General features: G+C 38.7%; 1 protein-coding gene across 1 annotated transcript in view; it reads left to right on the top strand.

The window, feature by feature from the left end:
- Positions 1-24087, top strand: part of BUB1B (BUB1 mitotic checkpoint serine/threonine kinase B) — a 71674-nt gene that overhangs the window by 34975 nt on the left and 12612 nt on the right. The window contains 7 exon segments of the mRNA XM_037056091.1: positions 8487-8716; positions 12233-12345; positions 12879-12994; positions 14086-14135; positions 15277-15334; positions 15449-15554; positions 22821-23092. Of these exon segments, the coding sequence (XP_036911986.1) occupies positions 8487-8716; positions 12233-12345; positions 12879-12994; positions 14086-14135; positions 15277-15334; positions 15449-15554; positions 22821-23092 (945 nt within the window).

The following is a 24087-nucleotide window of genomic DNA, read 5'->3' as shown; positions in this document are numbered from 1 at the left end:
TTTCCTGAGGTGGGAATTATTAAGTGTGCGTAGAGGCACTTGTTGTAGTTCCCAAAGGCATTTTCTTCTTTAGGGGGGTATGAAAGTAACCAGATGAAGTTTTTTTTTTTTTTTTTAGGTCTGTGTTCCTTTGAGTATGTTAGGGCTTAAAGACTATTTGGTAATATTCTAATTGAGGAGTAAGTTTAATCAGCTTATATTTATATTTCTGTAAGTCAAAGTTAATCACCGTGATTTAAGTGAGATGTTCTACCTTTGTTATTGACAGGAATCCGAAATTATGATAACTTTTTCTCTGATCCTGCTCCTTCAGATGTCTTCAGCTTTTTCTTCCTAGTCCTTAGCGTTTCTGCTTACAAGAGAATGATAGGTGATGACTAGATAATCAGGCAGCCTGAGATTCAGTCTGGTACATGGCATCGTGGGTTCTAGTACTAGATCGTGTTGTCTCCCAGTGCAAGTTTCCTCGTAACTAACCTGTAACCTGCACTGTATGCCGAGCAGTACGGCAGTGTAAAAATGGATAGGATTGAAAGCAGAACTTCTGTCTGATAAGAACTAAACACAAGGGAGATTATTCTTCTTTTTTTAATTTTTATTTATTTATCTTTAGAGGGGAAGGGAAGGAGAGAAATGTCAATGTATGGTTGCCTCTCGTGAGTCCCCCGCTGAGGACTGGCCTGCAACCCAGGCATGTGCCCTGACTGGGAATCGAACCGCGATCGTGTGGTTCGCAGGCACGTGCTCAATCCACTGAGCTACATCAGCCCGGGTGGGAGATTATTCTTAAAAAAATCATATGAGCCCTTACAAAGGATTACCTGAAGAAATTGATAGTACACACTTATGGATGTTTAATTTTCTTAATGTTTCAAATCACTTTGTAGACACAATTATGAGAGAATAAATATGGTATAGAAAATGTTCAACTTTATTTTTATTTTTGTTCTTTTCTATAGCTGTCTTATTTGACCTCTCTGTAACATTTTTCTCTAGTTTGTGTTTCTCTTAATGTGTCCCAGGGACTTTTCATAGATTAAGAAAACCAGCTAAGATCTGTAATAGGAGTTGCAAATATTTTCGCCTAGTTTGCCCCTTATCTTTTGTTGTCACACAGCAGCAACCATTATATTGGGTTGGCCCAAAAGTTCATGTGATTTTTTCCATAAAATGAAAGATACTTTTTATAAAAAGATTTTATTTATTTTTTTAGAGAGTAAGGGAGGGAGAAAAAGAGGGAGAGAAACATCAATGTGTGGTTGCCTCTCACATGGCCCCCACTGAGGACCTGGCCTGTACCCCAGGCCTGTGCCCTGACTGGGAATCAAACTGGCAACCCTTTGGTTCACCAATAACTTTATTGATTTGGATACTTTGAGTATGTTGGCAATCTTCTGCATGGTATAACATTCATTGTTCTCAATGTCGCGATTTGATCGCTATCAACTTCATCTGGTCCAATTTACTGTGGAGCATCATCCAGTAAGAATCTCCGGATTGAAACTTCGCAAACCGCTTTTGACACATTTGATCAGTCACACAGCACCTTCTCCGTGCACTGCACAAATCTTTTTTTGTGTTTCAGTTGCATTTTTACCTTCCTAAAAAAAATAAAGCATAATATTCCAGCGCTCAGATACCCTTGGGTGAAACAAAATCAAGGGCTGAAGCCGCATTGTATCTCACAGAGAAAAATGAAGGGGGAGACCTGTAAGGGAGCATCCGCATGCAGCGTATTCACAGGGACCAGATGGTCCCCAGAAGGGTGAGAGAGTGGAGGGTAGAAGACGTTTTCAGGTCAAGTCCTAGCAAAGTAGGGGAAGATGAGAAGAAAACTCCTGAAACAACACTGGTCGCTAAGTACAGAGCCTTTGCAGAACCCTATAAGAAAGAGGTTACACATATGGGTATCACACCGTTCTCCTTTGGAGGCAAAATCAGAAAGGCCTGGCAGCACAGGCCTCAGTCCATCACACGCAGCTCTCCTTGCCCCTCCCCGACCTTCCCTTAGAGGGGGGCCAAACGAGGACCCACTGAGTCCCTCCCCAAATAATTCCTATGGAGAGAAAAATAACACACACCTAGGAATAAGAACCTTAATCATACAAAAAGTCTAAATAGTCTAATTTTTGCCTTCTGACAAGGTTTCCTATCCAGTTCAGACATTATTTCATTTCTTAAAGATACCCACTCTCCCCACAAAAGCTACTTTATACAGCCCATCCCACACACCCCAAACCAGGCATTGCCCTTTGACACAAGGTAAACTTAAAACTTACAACTTTGCTGCAACCTCACAGCCTCTAAGGGGCCGCTCATTACAACCAACTCAAACTCAGTCTGCAGAGGAAGGGAGAGCAGAAGGCAGGGAGGCCTGCCAAGGGCCCTGCCCCTTCACAAGGAAAAGGAAAAGACAAACCAAGAACAGGGTTTTCTTCTCCTGCTCCACCATCAGACTGGGGCCCTGGGCCCAGGCTCTGCTGGACTCACGAGGTCTCAGGACTTCAAGATTCTAGTGTGTACCAGCTGTCACAGGCAGGTGTGCACCTAGTCAAGGAGAATATTCCTTGCATCCTTGCTCACTCAACATTAAGCTGTAGCTCTCGCCGCTACAGGTCACCCTTGAGGATCCCATCATATACATTTCATTGTAGGTGGGATTGTTTCCTGGGCTGCTTTTGTTTTCTTCTTGGTGGTTTTCTGAAAGTCAGGAAGTAGATAAATGTTCACATAGGGGTCAGGGTCATTCCCATCCTGGAGCAGTTGCACGGCCCAAATATGCATCACTATGATGAAGAGTTTGTTATTTTTGTAGGAGGTCGACAGCTTTACCTCTCCTCCCACCTTCCCAGTGTGGCCAGGCTGGTGCTTGCAGCCTTTTCATCCCAGGGCAGGGGGGAGAAGAAGGTATATACCAGATCACACTTGCCACCTCCAGAGTAGCATGGATCAAGTTCCTCTTTATGATTTCTGCATCTCTGTCATTTTTTGCTGGGATTGCTGCAGCCAAACTAATCTCCCCAGCTCTGCTTTACTCAGCCCCTGCATTCTTCATGCTGTCACAGCTGCAGTGCCAATCTAATCATGTGTTTTCCTGATCAGAGTCCCTCCTAGTTCTCCGTAACCTGTGGGGTGAAACCCAGACTCCTTAACATAAATTATAAAACCGTTTATGATTTGGCCTCTGCTAATATCTTCAGTTTTCTTACACTATACTGTTTGCAAGAGTAGCCATTCTTTGGACATTTGGGTTGTTTCTTTCTATCTTTTTGGCTATTATGGATAATGCCTCTGTGTATATATTTTTGTGTAGACATATGTTTTCGATTCTTTTGAGTATACGAGTATAGCTTGAAGGGAGTTGCAGAGTTGTATAGCAACTCCATGTTTAAGATTTTGAAGAACTGTTAAACTGTTTTCCAAAGAGGCTGCTCCATTTTATATTCCTACAATACCTCAATGATGATTTTGATCTCTGCACGTCCTAACCAACTTGTTATTGTGTTTTTGTTTTGTTTTTTGTTATTGCCATTAGGGTTTTTGATTTGCATTTTCCTAATCACTAGTGATGCTGAGCATCTTTTCATGGGCTTATTGGCCATTTGTATCTTATTTGGAAAAATGTCTACTCATAAGATCAGGTGTGTTCAGGGTGATTATGGCTGTAAACTGAGTTCATATATTCTGGATTAAAGTCCCTTCTAGACAGAAAACTGTACTTGAACAACAATTAAATAAATATATTTAAAAAATACTTCTTTTGTTTCTTGTGCTTTTGGTATTATATCCAAGAAGGCTTTGCCTAACCCAAAGTCATGAAGATTTACTCCTATGTTTTCTTCCGAGAGTTTTATAGTTTCAGCTCTTACATGTCTGTGATACATTTTTAGCTAGTGTTTGTGTATGATATAAGGAAGGAGTCCAACTTCATTCTTCCACATGTAGATACTAGTTGCTCCAACACTGTTTGCTGAAAAACTTCTTTCCCCATTGAATAGTCTTGGTATCCTGTTGAAAATCATTTGACAATAATATATGGATTTATTTCTGGACACTTAATTCTATTCCATTGATGTATGTGTCTATCCTTATGCCAGTACCAAGCAGTCTTGATTACTGTAGATTTATGGTAACTTAAAATCTAGAAGTTGGGTCCAACTTTGTTCTTTTTAAAGATTGTTTTAACCATGTAGTCCCCTTGAAATTTCATATGAATTTTAGCGTCAGCTTGTCAATGTCTACAAAATAGCCAGCTGGGATTTTGGTATAGATTATGTTGAATCTGTAGATCGATTTAATGAATATTGCTGTCTTATCAATATCAAATCTTTTAAAAATTTTTTTTAATTTAATTATTTTTCAAGTACAGTTTTCTATCTATTACTCCCATCCCATCCCATCCCACCCCCCTCAATATCAAATCTTCTGATCCATGAACATGAGTTGTCTTTCCATCTAGTTATGTCTTCTTTATGTTTTAATCAAAATTTAAAAACATTATTGATTTTAAAGAGAGAGGAAGAGAGATAGAGACACATCAGTTTTGTTCTATTTTTGTATTCATTGGTTGATTTTTTAAATGTATGCTAGACACTATGCTGCCTCTTTTTTATATTTTTAAGATTTTATTTATTTACTTTTAGAGAGAGGGGAAAGGAGTGAGAAAGAGAGGGAAAGAGACATCAGTGTGTGAGAGAAACATCAGTTGGTTGCCTCTCACACTCCCCTAGCTGAGGACCTGACCCGCAACCTGGGCATGTGCCCTGAATGGAAATTGAACTGGTGACCTTTCAGTTCGCAGGCCAGCACTCAGTCCACTGAGTTACACCAGCCAGGGCTCATTGGTTGATTCTTGTTTGTGTCCTGACCAAGAGTCCACCCACAATCTTGGTAAATGGGCATGTCGTTCTAACCAACTGAGCTACCTGGCTAGGGCCTAGTTATACCTTCTCTCATTTCTTTCAACAGTGTTTTGTAGATTTCAAGATACAAGTTATTCACTCTTTTAAAAAATCAGTAGACTTTATTTTTTAGAGCAGTTTTAGGTTTACAGAAAAATTGTCTAGAAAGCACAGAGAGTTCCCATATACTCCCTCCACCCCACATTCAATTTTCTCTATTTATTTTAAACTCACTATTTTATTTTGCTATCAGTAGAGCATTTTGAAGATTTTATAGAAGGGGAGAGAAACATCGATGTATGAGAGATACATCAATCAGCTGCTCTTGCATGCCCCCATCTGGGGACCTGGCCTGCCCTGGGCATGTACTCTGACTGGGAATTGATCCAACAACATTTTGGTTCACAGGCTGGCACTCAGTCCACTGAGCCACCACACCAGCCAGGGCAATTGTCCCTATTATTAACATCTTGCATTACTGTGGTATATTTGTTATGAATTAACAGTCCATTAGTAATAAGTTATTGTTAATTAAAGTTCATAGTTTACGTTAGGGTTCACTCTAATGTATTTTACATTTCTATAGGTTTTGAAAAATGAATGTCATGCATCCATTATTGCAGTATCATACAGAATATTTTTACTGACCTAAAAATTCCCTCTACTTTATTTATTTATCCGTCTCCCCTACTGAATTCCTAGCAACCACTAATCTTTATGTTGTCTTTATAGTTTTGCCTTTTAAAAAATAATTCTGACATATTTTATTCTTTTTGATGCTATTAGTAAGTAAAATTATTTCCTTCATGTTGTTTTCAGATTGTTTATTGGAGGTATATGAAATACTATTGATTTTTATATATTACTCATTTGATGAACTTATTTATTAGTTCTAATAGTTTTTAAGTGGATTCTTAGGATTTTCTATATATAAGGTTAAATCATTTGCAAATAGAGATCACTTTACTTTTTTCCTTTCCCATCTGGTTGCCTTTTACTTATTTTTCTTGCCTCATTGCCTTGGCTAGAACTTCCAGTACAATGTGTAGCAAGAATGGGCATTTTTATATTGTTCCTGATTGGGGACAATATAAAAATTGGGGAAGCATTCCATCTTTTATCATTAAATATGATGTTCATGTAGGTTTTCATAGATGTTCTTTATCAGGTTAAGCAAGTTGAAGAAGCCTTTTAAGCATGTAGATGCTTGGACCCTACCATTGAAGGCTCTGAGTTAGTGGACTTGGGGTAAGGACTGAGTATCTTTAGTTGTAAGAAGGTATATAAGAAAATAAAAGGTATATAAGTCATTCCGATCCATAGCCAGGATTCAGCTAACACCTGCCCTATCCTGATTGAGGTATTTTATGCTTCATTCTTTTTGACCTATATTCTCTCTCTCTTCTTCAGCTGAGAACATTGAACTTCATACCATCAGTTCCCTAAATGCTGTATTCCTAACTCTAATTCTTTTGAGTGCTAAAATATGGGAAATGGGCTGTATTGCATATGGGTTTGATTAAGAAATTGTATTATGATATTTTTTTCCTGTAAGGAATATAAGTTATTTGATGACCCTAACTTACAATTAATTTCCTTCCTCGTCATAACAAAGTAGTACTTAGAACATAATTGTCAATGACTCATATAAATTATTTTTAGTCTCTTTTCTCAACCTTATTTGTTTTTGTTTTTTTATTTTTTTAAGTATATTTTATTGATTATACCATTACAGTTGTTCTATTCCCCCCTTCATTCCCCTCCACCCTGTACACCTCTCCCCACTTCCCCCCCCTTTTAGTTTATGACCACGTGTCTCAAGTTCTTTAGATTCTATATTTCCCCTACTATTCTTGCCCTCCCCCTATCTATTTTCTACCTACTGTCTATGCTATTTTCTGTACCTTCTCCCCCTTTCTCCTCCTCCCACTCCCCTCCATATGTTCTTCATTTCTGTGGTTCCGCTCCTGATCTAGCTGTCCTTTTGGTTTGCTTTTGTTTTAGGAGTGGTTGTTAATAACTATGAGTTTGCTGTCCTTTCACTGTTAGTATTTTTCATCTTCTTTTTCTTATATAAGTCTCTTTAACATTTCATGTAATAAGGGCTTGGTGATGATGAACTCCTTGAATTTGACCTTATCTGAGAAGCACTTTATCTGCCCTTCCATTCTAAATGAAAGCTTTGCTGGATAGAGCAATCTTGGATGTAGGTCTTTGGATTTCATGACTTGGAATACTTCTTTCCAGCCCCTTCTTGCCTGTAAGGTCTCTTTTGAGAAACCAGCTGACAGTCTGATGGGCACTCCTTTGTAGGTGACTGTCCCCTTGTCTCTTGCTGCTTCTAGGATTCTCTCCTTCATTTTAATCTTGGCTAATGTAATGATGATGTGCCTTGGTGTGTTCCTTCTTGGGTCCAACTTCTTTGGGACTCTCTGAGCTTCCTGGATTTCCTGGAAGTCTATTTCCTTTGCCAGACTGGGGAAGTTCTCCTTTATTATTTGTTCAAATAAGTTTTCCACTCGTGGTTGTTTCTCTTCCCCTTCTGGTACCCCTATGATTCGGATGTTGGAATGTTTAAAGATGTCCTGGAGGTTCCTAAGCCTCTCCTCATTTTTTGAATTCTTGTTTCTTCATTCTTTTCTGGTTGGATGTTTCGTTCTTCCTTCTGGTTCACTCCATTGATTTTAGGCCTAGTTTCCTTTCCATCACTATTGGTTTCCTGTGCATTTCCCTTCATTTCAATTAGTTTAGCCTTCATATGTTCCTCTAATTTGTGACTATAACCAACCAGTTCTGAGCATCCTGATCACCAGTGTTTTGAACTGTGCATCTGAGAGGTTCGCTATTTCTTTTTCACTTAGAGTTATCGGCTCTGGGGCTTTGAGTTCTTCTTGAGCCACATTTTGGACTGTTTGTGCCTATTACATACGTATGAGGAGCAGAGCCCTAGGTGTTCACCAGGGCGGGGCAACTCAGTTGCTGGGTTGTGACGCTGTATGTGGGGGCAGGGGTCAAAGGAAAGCGGCCCCCTCTGCTGCCTCCCGCACTGCTGCTGGGGTCCGCGTGGTTCATCCCACTGCATCCAAATGTGTGACCATGGTCAGCCTGCCACCTTGTGCCTTCACTGGGTTCGCCACTGGAGCCTGCACAGTCCTGCACGGTCCGTCTCACTGCTCACTCCTCTGCTGGTTTATCTGCGCGCAAATCTGTGACCACGGTCAGCCTGCCCTCCACCCTCACTGTGTCTGCCCTGCTACCCCGGCTGCCTACGCGCCTGGGTCTCCTGGGTCAGGGGATCTTTCCTGCCCGACCCTGCTCCGCTGCTGACTCCACCCCTCTTACCTGTCCCGGTTGAACAGTTCGTTGTTGTTGGACTTCTGTATAATTCAATTTTCTGTTCTTTGGCTGCGTCTTTGTTTACTAAACCTTTGTTGTATTCAAACTTGGTTGTGGGAGAAGACTTTTGTTTTTTTAATCAATCATATATAGTCTTGCTGCTAACATTATCCCTGTGTGTTATCAAAACATGTAAAAAACAATTCATTTGGTCTGTATGGTGAATAATAATTATTTTGCTTCTTTTAGGACACCATGCAAAATTGAACCCAGCATAAACCACATTCTAAGCACAAGAAAGCCTGGAAAGGAAGAGGGTGATTTCCTGCAAAGAGTCCAAAGCCATCAGCAAGTATCTGAGGAGAAGAAAGAGAAGATGATGTACTGCAAGGAGAAGATTTATGCAGGAGTGGGCGAGTTCTCCTTTGAAGAGATCCGGGCTGAAGTTTTCCGGAAGAAATTGAAAGAGAAAAGAGAAGGTATGAATATTGATCTAGTTCAAATTTGTTGAAATAACTTAGTTGTAGGAAGGTTGAGTTAATATAAAGTCTGAGGAAATTGCCCCATTGTTTGTTTGTTTATGTTCTGCTTCTATGGTTTCTACTATTTTTTTCTCTCTATTTAAGCTGAATTCCCATTGCTGCTTTTCATGGAGACCCCTGGGTGGAAAAACTTAGCAACTAAGTCTGTGTTCAAAAAGGAGAAGAAGCTCTGAACTACAGGAAGAATTCATATTCACTGATGCAATTGGCAGATAGCTGTGACCCCCTGATATGCATACATGCATGTGCCATGCCTCCCCATTAAGTACTTTCCTCATATTGCCTGAAATATTTCACTCAACTTCTGATACTCTACCTGGAATTTCTCCCAGGGCTTATTTAGGTTAACATGCCCATTGACACTTCAGCCACTTAGATGATACTTATTTGTGTTGTGATCATTTTGCAATATATACAAATATAGAATAATTATGTTGTACTCCTGAAACTAACATTGTGTGGCAGTTATACTTCACATTTTTAAATAAATAAAACAGCATTAAAAAAAAAGAAAACTACTGTTTTCTTAAGGGAAAGATAATAGCTGAGATGGGATTTGAATACATAAGACCTCTTTCGAGTTTTTAATTCTACTTCCTAAGCTGGTCTCTGCATCTAGTTCATGAACATGTGATTTCCCTGCTGTGAATAGTTTGCATTCTTAGAAATCCTCATGCGTATAATAAAGTGGCTTCTGGTCACTGTTAAAAACTGGCATTGAAGACTGTTGCTGATTGCTCACTGTCAGGTAAGAACACTAGAAGTGAGGGAGCCATGGGCAGGGCCTGGAGAGAAACAAGGCTGTTGTTCTTTCTTTCCATTGCCACTTCCAAATCATCTTTTTCTCCTTCTTCAAAACCTCTGGTTTCTTTCACATTTGTGTCCTTTTTTTTTCTTTTCTGTTTTTTTTTACTTACCTCCTGAGCCTCCTTAGTATTCTCCCCTCAGCCTTTTTGGTCACTCCCCATTATTCATTAGTAGACTAAGCACCTAGCTCTGTGTCTTCCCTCCGCCCCTACTCCTTCCGGTGCTGTGGCTTCTCCATTTTGTGGCCACCATCCCTCCTGTGATCTCCTTCTCAGCCCTGCTCACTGCCCCCTTCCTGGTCTCACTCAGGGACTCTTCTGAAGTTTCTTTTCTTGGACTACTACCTTCTCTTCTAGCTTACTTGCTGTAGGACTCTGCTCCTGGAATTCTGTATCCTTCCTGAGATCACTAATCCATCCCTGCCAATTTTATTTTTTGCTGTTTATTATCATCCTTATGTCCTGATTTCCTTTCCTCCCAGCTCAGAGTCAGTGACTGATTCATCATTATGATCACTCCCTTGTAAATACCCTTTACCTGTTTAACCCTGTCTCCATATTGTATTCTCCTGGCAAAACCTTAACCCTGGTTAAATTAACATATCTGCTCACAGTTTTTGTCTGTATCCAAGTAGTTTTAAAATATCTGGAGAAAAATGCAAATATGTGTGTACAAGTCTTGCTTTAAATTCATGACCACAGGTCTCAAATTGGTATTCACCAGTGCTTAGCGGTCTTACTGCAATTTCCTGGTAGGTGAATTTCTGCTAAACAACTAATTTAATATTTTTCATATTTTCAAATCTTCTGTACCGCTGATCCTCCTTAGCTATGATCTTGCATCATACTTCACTGGGAAAGTGAACGAATATAATGGTAGCTCCATTTTCTTCTACCACAGCTACCATATCCTATAATTCGTATCTATGCACCTTAATATTCTTTCTGTTAAAATTAATGTTCTTCTGTTCCTATCAGAGGAGTAGCTCTTTTTTCCTCCCCTTCTAGCATTTTTTTTCTAACTCATTCTTACCATTAAACAAAATACTTTTAATATCTCCAGTTTTTTATTTTTTTAATTTCCTCAATTATCCTCAAAGCTTCTCCAGCTATTACTACCCATTTCTCTCCCTTCATGGCAAAATTCCTTGGGGATTGTGATCATCTTCACTGCCTATTGCTTCCTCAAGCCCTGCTCTGTTCCAGTGAGGTAGTCTGATCATGGCTGTCAGAAAACTCCTTTCAGCCAAATCTGCTGGCTTTTTCTGCCCTGATCGTGGCTTCATTAGCCAGTTGATGGAAACTTCTTTATGAAATCCTTCTCTTGGCTTCTATGTTGATGTATAGTATGTCTCCTTTTCCTTTATTGCTGTTTTCATACAGGACCTCTTCCTGAGGCCCAGGATAAAGCTCTGGAATATTCCAATTATCTTTTCTTTCTACAGCTATCTCTAGGTAATGAACTAAATACTGTTTATAAGCTATAGACTACCAAATTTATCTACCTACCCCTGTCATTTCACCTGAACTTCAGACTCGTATCTATTGTCGATACTAATAAGAATTTTAAACTCAACATAGCCAAAACTGAATTACTGATTTCCGTCACAAACCACACCCCAGTACACACATGTACCAGCAATTCCTCATTTCAGTAAAAGGTATCACTATGCACCCTGGTTATTTAAACCAAAAAAAATCCAGTGATCCAGATTTTTAATCACTATTTTCTTACTATTTCCCACAACTAGTGAATAAGCCCATCTACTTTACCACCCCCAAGTTCTCCAAATCTTTTCATTTATCCCATTCCCATTATTACCTTAATCTAAAGCACAATCTTTTATCTAGATTACTGCATCTGGACTTTCAACACTCTTTCTTACCACAATCTTGTTTTGCTCACAGTAAAGAATCTTTTTTAAAAATCAGATCATGTTACTTCTTTATTTAAAATTCTCCAATGTTTTTCATTGTCTTAGAATGTGATATAATCTCTTTACCCCCACATGACTTGGCCTCTGCCTACTTTTCCAACCTCATCTTTTACTTTTCTCCCTCTCACTATGCTTCGTCGCACCGTGCAGGCCTTCAGTGGAACACAGTGTGATCCGCAGTGACCTTGTTCCTGAGTTAGGCCTTTGTGTCAGTTCGTCCCTTGACCAATTATCTTTCCCTGGATCCATATGGGACTGGCCTCTGGTCATTCAGGTTATAGCGTTATAAAGTCTCTTTCTTAGAATGATCTTCTCTTATCACTGGCCTTAAATAGCCCCTGACCCCCATCTCCCAACCCAGTCATACATTCTCAAATCACCTATTTTACTTTATTTTTAACATTGACTTTTCTTGTTAATGTATATGTGTGTATGTTTGCCCCCGCCCCAAATTGAATGTTAACATCACATGACCAAGGACTTTGTATTATGCACCACTGAAACTTAAATGCTCAGAGTCATGCTTGGCATGTGGTACATACTCTATTTTTTATTGACTGAATAAATAAGAGACCTCAGTTTGAGGATTCTGTACCACTTATATCATTCTAATATGTAATATATGCTGAGGACAGGAGCCCCAAAGATGGTTTTTGACAGAATAAATTGCTATCAGAAGTAAGTGCCTCAGCCAACTTTATTGTTTCTAGCTGAGCTGCTGACCAGTGCAGAGAAGAGAGCAGAAATGCTGAAGCAAATTGAAGAGATGGAGAAGAAACTAAAACAAATTCAAACTACTCAGCAAGAAAGAACAGATGATCAGGTTATTCCTCTTTTTTTAATACATAAAACTAAACCTTATTGAAACAAATTTAAGAAATGTAAAAGCATAGAAAAAGTCCTCTCATCCACTATTTTGAGTTTTCTGTAGTTTCTTATCTATGAAGCAGCAAAACTGAGCAAGAAAGTAATTTAGCAGATTCCTTCAAATGGACTTTATGGTATGTGATATAATTTATTGACTTCTTAGTTATATTCTAAGCCATTGTTTTGTCACCTGTAACTTTGGCTCTTTACTCTAGTCATTCCCACTATAGTGGGGTTAACTGAGGAAATTCAGTGTGTGGTTGGCACTGCTCAGTTGATTACAACAGTTCCAGTTTATACGAGGGACATAAATTGTTGGAAAGAACTTGTGGGGAACAGATATTTCATCTTGTTATAGATGAAATAACAAGATGAAATAATAAGTATCTGGGATAAAGTATGAGAAAGCTAATTTTGGAACTAAAGATTGAAAATAGGTAACATTTTCTAGATAGGGATAAATTGATTTTGTTTATTTAATGCACACAGCAAGAAGAAAAGATGCCTGTAAAGGAGACAGCTGACCTGCGGATTGTTCCTGAGTCTCAGGAAATACCAGGAATGACTCTGTCCAATTCTGTTTGTCCAGTAAATTCTTGTGCCAGGTAGGACTACATTAATGGAGAGAATGATGCTTATGGGAGAGCGTTTAGACCCAACCTTTGACTCTCTAGTGGCTTGAAGCCTCCTTGACTTCTATAGTATTAAGACATGATTTTTGCAAGTCTCTGTCACAACATAAACTCTGATGTTGTTGAGGCAGGCTAGGGTACTGACTTTCTTCCATTAAAAAAAAATACATGTTTTTTAATAGAAGCAATCAAATATAAATAATTCTTTAAAAGGCAAAACCAGCCCTGGATGGGGTGGCTCAGTGGGTTGGGTGTCTTCCCGCAAGCTGAGGGGTTGTGGGTTCGATTCCCAGTCACGGTACATGCCTGGGTTGCAGGCCAGCTTCCTTGTTGGGCATGTGCAAGGGGCAACTGATCAATGTTTCTCTCCCTCTCTCTAAAAATAAATAAATAAATAAATGATATATTTTTAAAAGGCAAAACCAAGTTCTGGGTGTTGTGGCTCAGTGGATTTAGTGCCATCCTGGGAACCAAAGGGATAAGTTATGCCCTGGCTGGTGTGGCTCAGTGGATTGAGCGCGGGCTATGAACTAAAGGGTTGCCGGTTTGGTTCCTGGTTAGGGCACATGCCTGGATTGCAGGGCAGGTCTCCAGTGATGGTCACATGAGAGGCAACCACACACTGGTGTTTCTCTCCCTCTCTTTCTCCCTCCCTTCCCCTCTCTCTAATAATAAATAAATAAAATATCTTTAAAAATAAGTTAAATAAATTTAAAAAGGCAAAACCATGCATGTCTACCACCAAGAGATGAGTGCTGTTAACATGGTATATCTTTCCTTATTTGTTCTATTTTTGTTTTGATGTATAAAAATGAGAGTTTACTGTTTTGTAATCTACTTTACATACACTGTTAATGTAATTTAACATCTATTATCTAACATATTTCTACTACAATTTTAATGACTAAAGGTTCCATCTTATTAAAGAATTTGGATTTATAATACTAGAATATTTTCTTTATCTTAGAGTGAAGATTGTATTTAATAAAAAGCCTCTTGGACTTTTAAGAATTAAATAATTTTGTGGATACTAAGCATATATTTTAAAACAAGTTTCTTTACAGGGGAACTTCACTTGCAGAAAACGTTTGGCAAGAACAACCTCATGCTAAAGGTTAGTTGTATTTTACAATGTCATGAAGAACTTGCTGATAACCCATGCATTATGTGACACGTGGTAAACATCTCTTAATTACTGTGAAGGGAGTTGAAAGAAGGCAGAGAGGGGACTAAGGTTATTACTGTGTCTTTGAATCATGGAATTCAGCTATAAGCATGTGATTCAAGGTAAGATAGGCATTTGAAAGACTTTTTGTAAGATTCCTCAGGGTTTTGAAATATTTGGTTTAAATGTAAATTTAAATTTATACTGACTACCAAATAATCTCCCACTTTAGTTAGTGTATGCTAAGCTAAGTATATCTATAGTATCCAACAGCCAAGACTGGAAAGTAGTTTTTGGAACAAAGAAAAAATGCTTAAAACTAAAATTATTTTATATTTGAATTTGTTCTCTTTTCCATTTAGTAATATGTTAAAGTTAAAACATATGAATACCCACCATAAGTAGTTTAAAAAAAACATTAAATTGAGTCTGAGTAAACCTCTAATTCCAACCACCAAATTATAGGAAACAAAATCATGGAGGAACAGGTTAAACAGCACAGAGGGGTGTGATTGGCAAAAAAAATTCAGCATTATGGGGCAAACAACCCAGTTTCTTCAACAAAAAATTACTTTAAAAGAATTCAGTGGGATAAAAGCTATTTCAGAGGCATTTTTACCAGTCATAGTACATGAATTTTACTCTCCATTCCCAGTTCAAACTTTCTAAAAAATTATGGTAAACGGGAAAAAATGGGAAATTTGGCTGCCTAGATAACTGATATTCCAGAAATTATTAATCCTATAGGTATTATCACATTTTGAGATTATGTTTTTTCAAAGAGCCTCTCTATAGCAATACATACTGAAGTATCTATAGATGAAATTGTGATGTCTTGGATTTCCATCAAAATAATCTGGAGCTGGGCTGCGTTTGGAGGGTAGTGGTGATGGGGAATAAGGATAAGCAAGATGTTTAGATAATTATTTTTAAATGATCTTTACCTTTATACATTTGCAATTATTCATTATAAAAAGCAAACAGATTGCCTTTCTGCTTTCAAACAATGCAAAATATTAATTGACCTAGTTGTCTTAAAGAATAGAGCATTTACTCTCAAGAGTATAAATTCGGTGTTTTATTTCTATAGGTTCCAGTATACCTTTCTCCATTTTTGATGAGTTTCTTTCAGAAAAAAAGAATATCAGGTTTGAATTTTTTGTTTTGTTTTGAACTTTAAAGTTTTCTATTTTAATAAATGAGAGATTACTTTTATCTGTGTAAATAGAAAAAAAATGCTAAATGGAATGTGTCTTTTCCAGCCCTCCTGCAGACCCCTCACGGGGTTTAGTCCAGCGAAGACCCCTTGCAGTTCTCAAAACTTCAGACAGCATCACCTCGAGTGAGGATGTGTCTCCAGATGTTTGTGTAAGGAGAAGGAGCAGTATTCCTAATTTAACATAATGGACTAGTGGGTTGTTTCATTCAATTCTCAAAATAGTTTAGGGTTCAAATGAGCATTATTGACTTGAAATAAGCACATGAAAAGATGCTTAACACCATTAGTCATCAGACTAATGCAAAGCAAAACTACAGTGAGATACTACTTCACAGTCACTAGGATGGCTATAATCAAAAAGACAGAAAATAACAAGTGTTGGTGAGGATGTTGAGAAATTGGTACCCTTGTGCACTGCTGGTAGGAATATAAAATGGTGCAGCCACTTTGGAGAGCAGTTTGGCAGTTCTTCAAAATGTTAAACATGGAGTAAACACATAACCAGAAAATCCCTCCTAGGTTTATATCCAAGAGAACTAAAAACATACATTTACACAAAAAAAGCTTGTACATGAATATTCATAGCATTATTCATAATAATCGAAGAGTGGGAACAACCCAATCTCCATCAACTGGTACACAGTTAAGTAAAATGTTATATAGCCATACAGTGAAATATTTTTCAGGCATAAAATTGAAAGAAGTACTAATACCTCTTACAACGTGGATGAATCTTGAAAACACTTTGCTAAGTGAATGAAGCTAACCACCAAAGACCACATATTATATGGTTTTGTTCTCATGAAATGTCCAGAAAAGGCAAATCCATAAAAATGGAAACTAGATTAGGGATTTTCAAGGGGTTAGAGATTATAGGAGTGAGAGACTAACTGCTAATGGGTATGGGTTTTGGTGGGGGGCGGGGTGGTGGCTACGTTCTGGAGTTAGCTAGTGGTGATGATTGTACAACTTTGTGAATGTGCTTAAAAAAAAACACTGAAATGTTCACTTTCAAAAGGTGAATTTTTTTAAAAGTTTGAATTTATATATAATTATATCTCATTTTTTTAAGGTTTTCTTTCCTTTCAGAGAGAGAGGAAGGGAGGGAGAAACACAGGGAGAGAAACACCAATATATGAGAGATATATCAATGGGTTGCCTCCTACAAACCTCCAACCAGGGACCTGGCCTGCAACCCAGACCTGTGCCCTGACTGGGAATCCAACTGGTGACCCTTCAGTTTGCAGGCCAGCGCTCAATCCACTGAGCACCACCAGCCAGTGCTATCAGTTTTTTTAAGTGCAGAAAAAAATCACTATCTTAAAAGCCTTTAGCACTTTCTCTTTTTAAACTAACGTAGCAAAGAATCTTTGTTATTTTTATATAAAATGCCTTTTGTGGCAATGGAAGAGTTACATGGACCAACCATTTGACTTTAATAATGTTCTGTTTTAATTTTTTTTAAGATTTTACTTATTTATTTTTATTTATTTTAATATTTTATTTATTTATCTTTAGAGGGGAAGGGAAGGAGAGAGGAAGAGAAACATCAATGTATGGTTGCTTCTTGTGCATCCCTTGCTGGGAACTGGCCCCTGCTGGGAACTGGCCTGCAACCCAGGAATGTGCCCTGACTGGGAATCGAACCACGATCGTCTGGTTCGCAGGCCCTCGCTCAATCCACTGAGCTACACCAGTCAGGGCTTACTTATTTATTTTTAGAGAGAGGGAGAGAAGCACTAATATGTGAGAGAAACATTGATCAGTTGCCTCTTACAGGTCCCAACCAGGGACTTGGCCCACAACCCAGGCATGTGCCATGACTGGGAATCAAACCAGCAACCCTTTGGTTCTAAGTTCACTAGTCAATCCATTGAACCACACTAGCCAGGGCAATGTTCTATTTTGACCCTATGGACAAATGACATGATAAAAAAAAGCCTCACATAAAAATTAAAGTCTTGAAGTTTTAAGGAAGAAGTCATTCTCTTCAAGCTAGCATCCAGTCATATAATATGAAAAATAGAGACATTTACTAAAGAAGATGCAAGAAACATTGTACAGCGGACAATGATACCTCTGTCCCCTTCAAAGTAGGCACCTTGGGACCTCACACAGTTCTCCCAATTGCCATCAGCTACCCTGTCATATTTTCCTGAATCTCATCAATGGTCCGAAATATCTTCCCTTTCAAAGGTGATTTTAGTTTTAGGAAAAGCCAGAAATCTCAAGGCACCAAATCTGGGCTATAGCGGTGTTGTGTCATGTTGGTGATTTGATGTTTCACCAAAAGGCTCTGAAGGAGACATGATACATAAGTGGGCATGTTATTTTGATAAAGCTGCTAATCACCAGTTGCCTATTGCTGTGGCCTTCTGAATCATCAGAATAGTTTCCTTGGAGGAATGTTCAAACTTAATGCAAAATTTGATGCAGATTCATTACACTTACTTGCTTAGTCATTTTGAATGCAACAGCCAAACAGTACACAGGCTCACTCAACGGTGTCTACTTCCCCCACAGACCAGTACAGTGAAGTCGTCATTGTTCAGACATGCACATTCCAGTCCTCTCTCCTTGGCTGCCAGGTTACATCGATGTTGCACAAACCATTCTTATTGTATTAAAAATAGCGAGACTATTTCCAGACACCTTGTATTTTATATTCAGTAAACTACAAATTTAATTGTCCAGCTACATGAGATTTTACATGTGTGAATATCCATGCAGTCTTCACCTAGATCAAGATTAGAAAATTTCCAGCCACTCAGAAGAACCTAGGGAGCCAACTATAGGTGTTCAGGCCACATTCTAGCTATATTATATTGGAATTTGCAGGACTGATATCCAAGCATTTATTTTTTAAAAATAATTTTTATTGAATTTATTGAGATGATGATACAATGTATTGTTGTTTTAAATACATTACCAGATAATTCTGATAGTCCACTGACTGCTTTGAGAAGATAACAATGCCGAAGGGTAATTAATTATATACTGTGTTCCTGAGAATATCCCCAGAGAACATAATGATAGTCTAGATTTTGAGGTAGTAGTTCTATGTTCAGGTTTCAAAAATAGGCTGAATTATTAAAGGAGTCAATCTTAATTTAGTTTTTTGGCTTTAAACCTTTTACTTAAATTTTGTTAATAGGTACTTATCAGAATTTTTCCCCCTAAAAAATTATATTTGAAATGGCTAAAGTGCCATAAGTAGTAGTTGTATAAAATGTGTTCCTAGACTATAGATAACTATTTTACTTTAATTTTACAATTTTTAGCCACATTTATTATTTCTTCTAGATGTACCTCTTACCTTTACTTACTAATGCTGTCAGATTTAAAGTATATGTCAAATTAATGATCTAGAAAATTAATATCTAGTATGCACAAGGGTTAAATGAAATAAGCACTTTTGTATACAACAGGTAAATGTTTAAAGAGGTACAATGTCCCTGAGGGCAACCAGGCAGTGTGTATAAAGAACCTTAGCATTCACAACCTTTTTTTTTTTTTTTAAGGTTTTGTTTTTTAGAGAAGGGTAGGGAGGGAGAAAGAGAGGGAGAGAAACATCAGTGTGTGGTTGCCTCTTGCACGCCCCCTACTGGTGAACTGACTCGCAACCCAGGCATGTGTCCTGGGAATCGAACTGGTGACCCTTTGATTTGCAGACTGGCAGTCAACCACTTAGCCACACCATCCAGGGCAGAATTCATAACCTTTTAACCTGATAATAATACTTTTAGGAATTATTCTTAAGAAATTAAGGGATAGTTTCCTTAATTTCCTTAATTCCTTAGGATCCTAAAATATTCCCAAAGATGTAAATGTACAAGGATATTTAAAATAAAAAATGGAATGACCTAAAAAAGTTAGTTGACTTCTGATAGATCCACAGTGTGACCATATTGTTTTTAAGGAATTTATAACAGCACATAAAAATATGAGAAAGAATAATACATACAGTTGACCGTAGAACAACATGGGTTTGAACTGTGTGGACTTCTTTGTACTTTATATTTGGACTTCTTTTTTTTTAATATATTTTATTGATTATGCCATTACAGTTGTCCCATTCCCCCCCTTCACTCCCCTCCACCCTGTACACCCCTCCCCCACCATTGCCCCCCTTTCGTTCATGTCCGTGTATCACAAGTTCTTTACATTCTGAATTTCCCATAGTATTCCTGCCCTCCTCCCTGTCTATTCTCTACCTACCGCCTATGCTACTTATTTTCTGTACCTTCTCCCCCCTTCTCCTCCTCCCACTCCCCTGTTGCTAACCCTCCATGTGATTTCCATTTCTATGTTTCCGCTCCCAATCTAGCTGTCCTCTTAGTTTGCTTTTGTTTTAGGTGTGGTTGTTAATAATTGTGATTTTGCTGTCCTTTCACTATTCGTATTTTTTTATCTTCTTTTTCTTAGATAAGTCTCTTTAACATTTCATGTAATAAGGGCTTGGTGATGATGAACTCCTTGAATTTGACCTTGTCTGAGAAGCACTTTATCTGCCCTTCCATTCTAAATGAAAGCTTTGCTGGATAGAGCAGTCTTGGATGTAGGTCTTTGGATTTCATGACTTGGAATACTTCTTTCCAGCCCCTTCTTGCCTGTAAGGTCTCTTTCGAGAAACCAGCTGACAGTCTGATGGGCACTCCTTTGTAGGTGACTGTCCCCTTATCTCTTGGTGCTTCTAGAATTCTCTCCTTCATTTTAATCTTGGCTAATGTAATGATGATGTGCCTTGGTATGTTCCTTCTTGGGTCCAACTTCTTTGGGACTCTCTGAGCTTCCTGGATTTCCTGGAAGTCTATTTCCTTTGCCAGACTGGGGAAGTTCTCCTTTATTATTTGTTCAAATAAGTTTTCCACTCATGGCTGTTCCTCTTCCCCTTCTGGTACCCCTATAATTCAGATGTTGGAACGTTTAAAGATGTCCTGGAGGTTCCTAAGCCTCTCCTCATTTTTTGAATTCTTGTTTCTTCATTCCTTTCTGGTTGGATGTTTCGTTCTTCCTTCTGGTTCACTCCATTGATTTTAGGCCTAGTTTCCTTTCCATCACTATTGGTTTCCTGTGCATTTCCCTTCATTTCAATTAGTTTAGCCTTCATATGTTCCTCTAATTTGTGACTATAACCAACCAGTTCTGAGCATCCTGATCACCAGTGTTTTGAACTGTGTATCTGAAAGGTTGGCTATTTTTTGGTCACTTAGAATTATAGGCTCTGGAGCTTTGATCTGTTCTTGAGTCATAATGTTTGGCCTGTCCGCACCTGTTATGTATGAGGAGTGGAGCCCTAGGTGTTCACCAGAGCGGGGCAAGTCAGTTGCTGGGTTGTGACTGTATGTGGGGGCGAGGTCAGAAAGGGGGAGAAAATGGCGCTTTGCTCTGCTCCGCTCTGCTCCCTCTCAGATTTCTGTCCCCTCTGAGGCTTCCCACAAGCAAATTGGGCCCCTCTGGTGCTGGTTCCCAGGTGTATGGGCCCGTGTACTCTCCAGGACCCTGTGGGTCTCTCCAGTGAACTCTCTGGGAGCCTGGGAGCCTCTCCCAGCCCCTCAACCCCGAGAAAATCTTTCCTGTTGGTGCTTTCAGGCTCTAATTCCTGTCGCTGAGACCCTAGCCTGAGTGGTCTGTCTCACTGTTCGCTCCTTCGCTTGGTTTATCTGCATGCGAATGTGGGTCCGCCCATCGCCACTCCACACCTGGGATCCACCAACCGCTTCTGCCTCCACTCCTGGGTTAGTGGGACTGAACGATCTTTCCAGCCTGACTCCACTCCACCGCTGACTCCGCCCCTCTTACCGGTCTGGCTGAGTGGTTCGTTGTTGTCAGACTTCCGTACAGTTCAATTTTCACTGTTTTGGCTGTATTTTTGTTTCTAATACTTTGCTGTCTTTAAATTTAGTTGTGGGAGAAGGCACAGTGTTCCCACCAATGCCTCCATCTTGGCCGGAAGTCCTGGACTTCTTTTCAGTGTACTGTGGCTCCTCCTCTTCCCCACGTTTCACATCCATGATTCAACCAACCGAACAGTAATTTTCATTTGTGGTTGGGAATCTGCGGATTGAGAGGGCCAAGTGTGTGCATTCTTCTGTGCCATTTTACATAAGGGACTTTAGCTTCCAGCAGGGAACTCCTGGATCAAATCCCACACAATACTAAAGGATGACTTGTAAGTTAAGTTTTGGGGGAGTCAAAAGTTATCCAAGGATTTTCAACTGTGCAGGGTTAGGGAGTTGGCTCCCTAAACCCTGAGTTGTTCAAAGGTCAACTGTACTACCATATATTTCATTTGTTTTAAAATACCTTTTTTAATGCATAGAATGTGCTTGTTCATGTATCATACCAGATATATATATGGCAATAGTAGTTGCTTCTAGGAGTGATAGTTGAAGGGGAGATGAGAGGTCAAGTTCAAGAAGGAGAGTTTTTCAGTATATGTCCTTTTAAACTAGTTGATTTTTTTAAACCATGTATATGCATTACTTTTATTTTTTTAGTTTCCATTGATTGATTTTAGAGAGAAAGGGAAGAAGGGAGGGAGAGAGAAAAAAAACATGGATTTGTTGTTTCCACTTATTCATGCACTCATTGGCTGACTCTTACATGGGCTCTTACAAAGGATCAAACCTGCAACAATGGCATATCAGGACGATGCTCTAACCAGCTGAGCTACTTGGTCAGGGCTATATGTATTACTTTTTAAGACAAAGGCATATTTTAAATTTTTTTACACTTTATATTTTGTTTTACATATTTTCTACCATGATTGTGAATTATCTTTAAGAAATGAAATAAAGCCCTGGCTTGTGTGGCTCAGTGGATTGAGTGCTGGCCTGCGAACCAAAGGGTTGCCAGTTCGATTTTCAGTCAGGGCACATGCCTGGTTACAAACCAGGTCCCCAGCTGGGGGGCATGCGAGAGGAAACCACACATTAATGTTTCTCTCCCTCTCTTTCTCCTACCCTTTCTCTAAAAATACATAAATAAAATCTTTTTTTAAAAAGGAAATAAAAATTAAATATTTGGTATAGAAGATGACTTAAAAGGTAGGAGGATAACAGATTATCAGAACATTTTCTAGGCTGAAACAAGACAAAAAAATGATATTAGTCTTCTAATTCTTAAGTGAAATTTTTGTGAGGAAGACATTGTTTGGTATTTTTCCTTTGTGTAGAGAATCCTCACAATGTAATTTTGATGAAATGTAGTTTGCTGCTTTCACGATACAAAACCTTGTTCCTCAAATATTATGATATGCTTTTAAAAATTGTGTTTCCTTAGAGATTCTGATATGCTTCTTCTGTACCCTGTTTTAAAAATCACTTAGCTAACATATGTCTGAGTAAAAAAGATAGGGCATCCATCTGCTTATTGAAATATTTAAGCGAAACTTAATGTGGTTTTAATTTCAGGATGAATTTACAGGAATTGAACCCTTGAGTGAGGATGCTATTATCACAGGTTTCAGGAATGTAACTATTTGTCCTAACCCAGAAGACACTTGTGACTTTGCTCGAGCTGCTCGTTTTGTATCAACTCCTTTTCATGAGATAATACCCTTGAAGGATCCTTCTGATCCAGAGAGACTGTTGCAGGAAGAGGATCTCGATGGGAAGACCTCTGAGGACCAGCCAAGTGCCTGTGGCACTGTCTACAATCCAACTCTCAGCACCAAGAAGCTGAGGTGACTTGTGATTAGAGGTTGCACAAACCGGATTGTTTAAATGCTCTTATTGTGTGTGCTTATCAGTTGTAGCAATTAATTATCAAGCTCTTACTACCTGCCAGGTACTGTGCTAAGTGCTTTATGTGACAGTAGGGCTGCCCCAGATAAAATGTCAATGGAATTTAGTAATTGATTTGAATATGAGGGTTAGAAAAGTATGTTTTGATGGTTATGAGATTAAGAGGCCCAGGAGGATTATGGTGTATACCTGATTGAGAGAGAGAAGGCGTTTATTTTTCCTTTAATATAAATTTTAAATATGGTAAAATAGTACTATTTTCAATTAGGCAACTAGAGATGTATTTTTTTTAAAGTGTTTTTTGATAAAGAGTTGGAAATGAACAAAAAGTAAGTATGAAGGAATCGCATAGAGACCCAGAGGCTAAGCCTTATGATTGAGCCATATTTAAAAGTCAGCTAATTTAAACAAACTTATCCCAACTTGAGAAATATTCCTAAGTTTGTCAATTTGTGCTTTTAAACTGCAGTTTCAAACTTTTTTTTTTTAGATTTTATTTATTTATTTATTTATTTTTAGAGGGGAGGGAGAGAAACATCAATGTATGGTTGCCTTTTGTGCATCCCCTGCTGGTAGTTAGCCTGCAAGGAACCGGTTTGCAACTCAGGCATGTGCCCTGACTGGGAATCAAACCACGATCGTCTGGTTCGCAGGCCCGCGCTCAATCCACTGAGCTATGCCAGCCAGGGCTTCAAACTTTTTCCAACAAACTTTTTATCACACTTGTTAGCATGCGCTCACCTTGAGTGATGTTGGTGTCCCCTTTCTTTCTTGACCCTTTCTTACTGTAGAGTAAGAAGTTCAGAGAAGGGATAAACAGGAAGGTTAGTGTCTTAGTCAGCCTTCTTAATTGTTTAGAATAGATGTAGAATAGGCATTTACTATAGATTAGGTAAATAAGTCATGAGTTGAGAAATTTAATCTAGGTATTGCT

Source organism: Sturnira hondurensis, unplaced genomic scaffold, assembly GCF_014824575.4.
Source record: "Sturnira hondurensis isolate 20B ecotype Veracruz unplaced genomic scaffold, ASM1482457v3 Scaffold0008782, whole genome shotgun sequence".
NCBI classification, from domain to species: domain Eukaryota; kingdom Metazoa; phylum Chordata; class Mammalia; order Chiroptera; family Phyllostomidae; genus Sturnira; species Sturnira hondurensis.
This window is presented reverse-complemented; position numbering and strand designations above follow the sequence as displayed.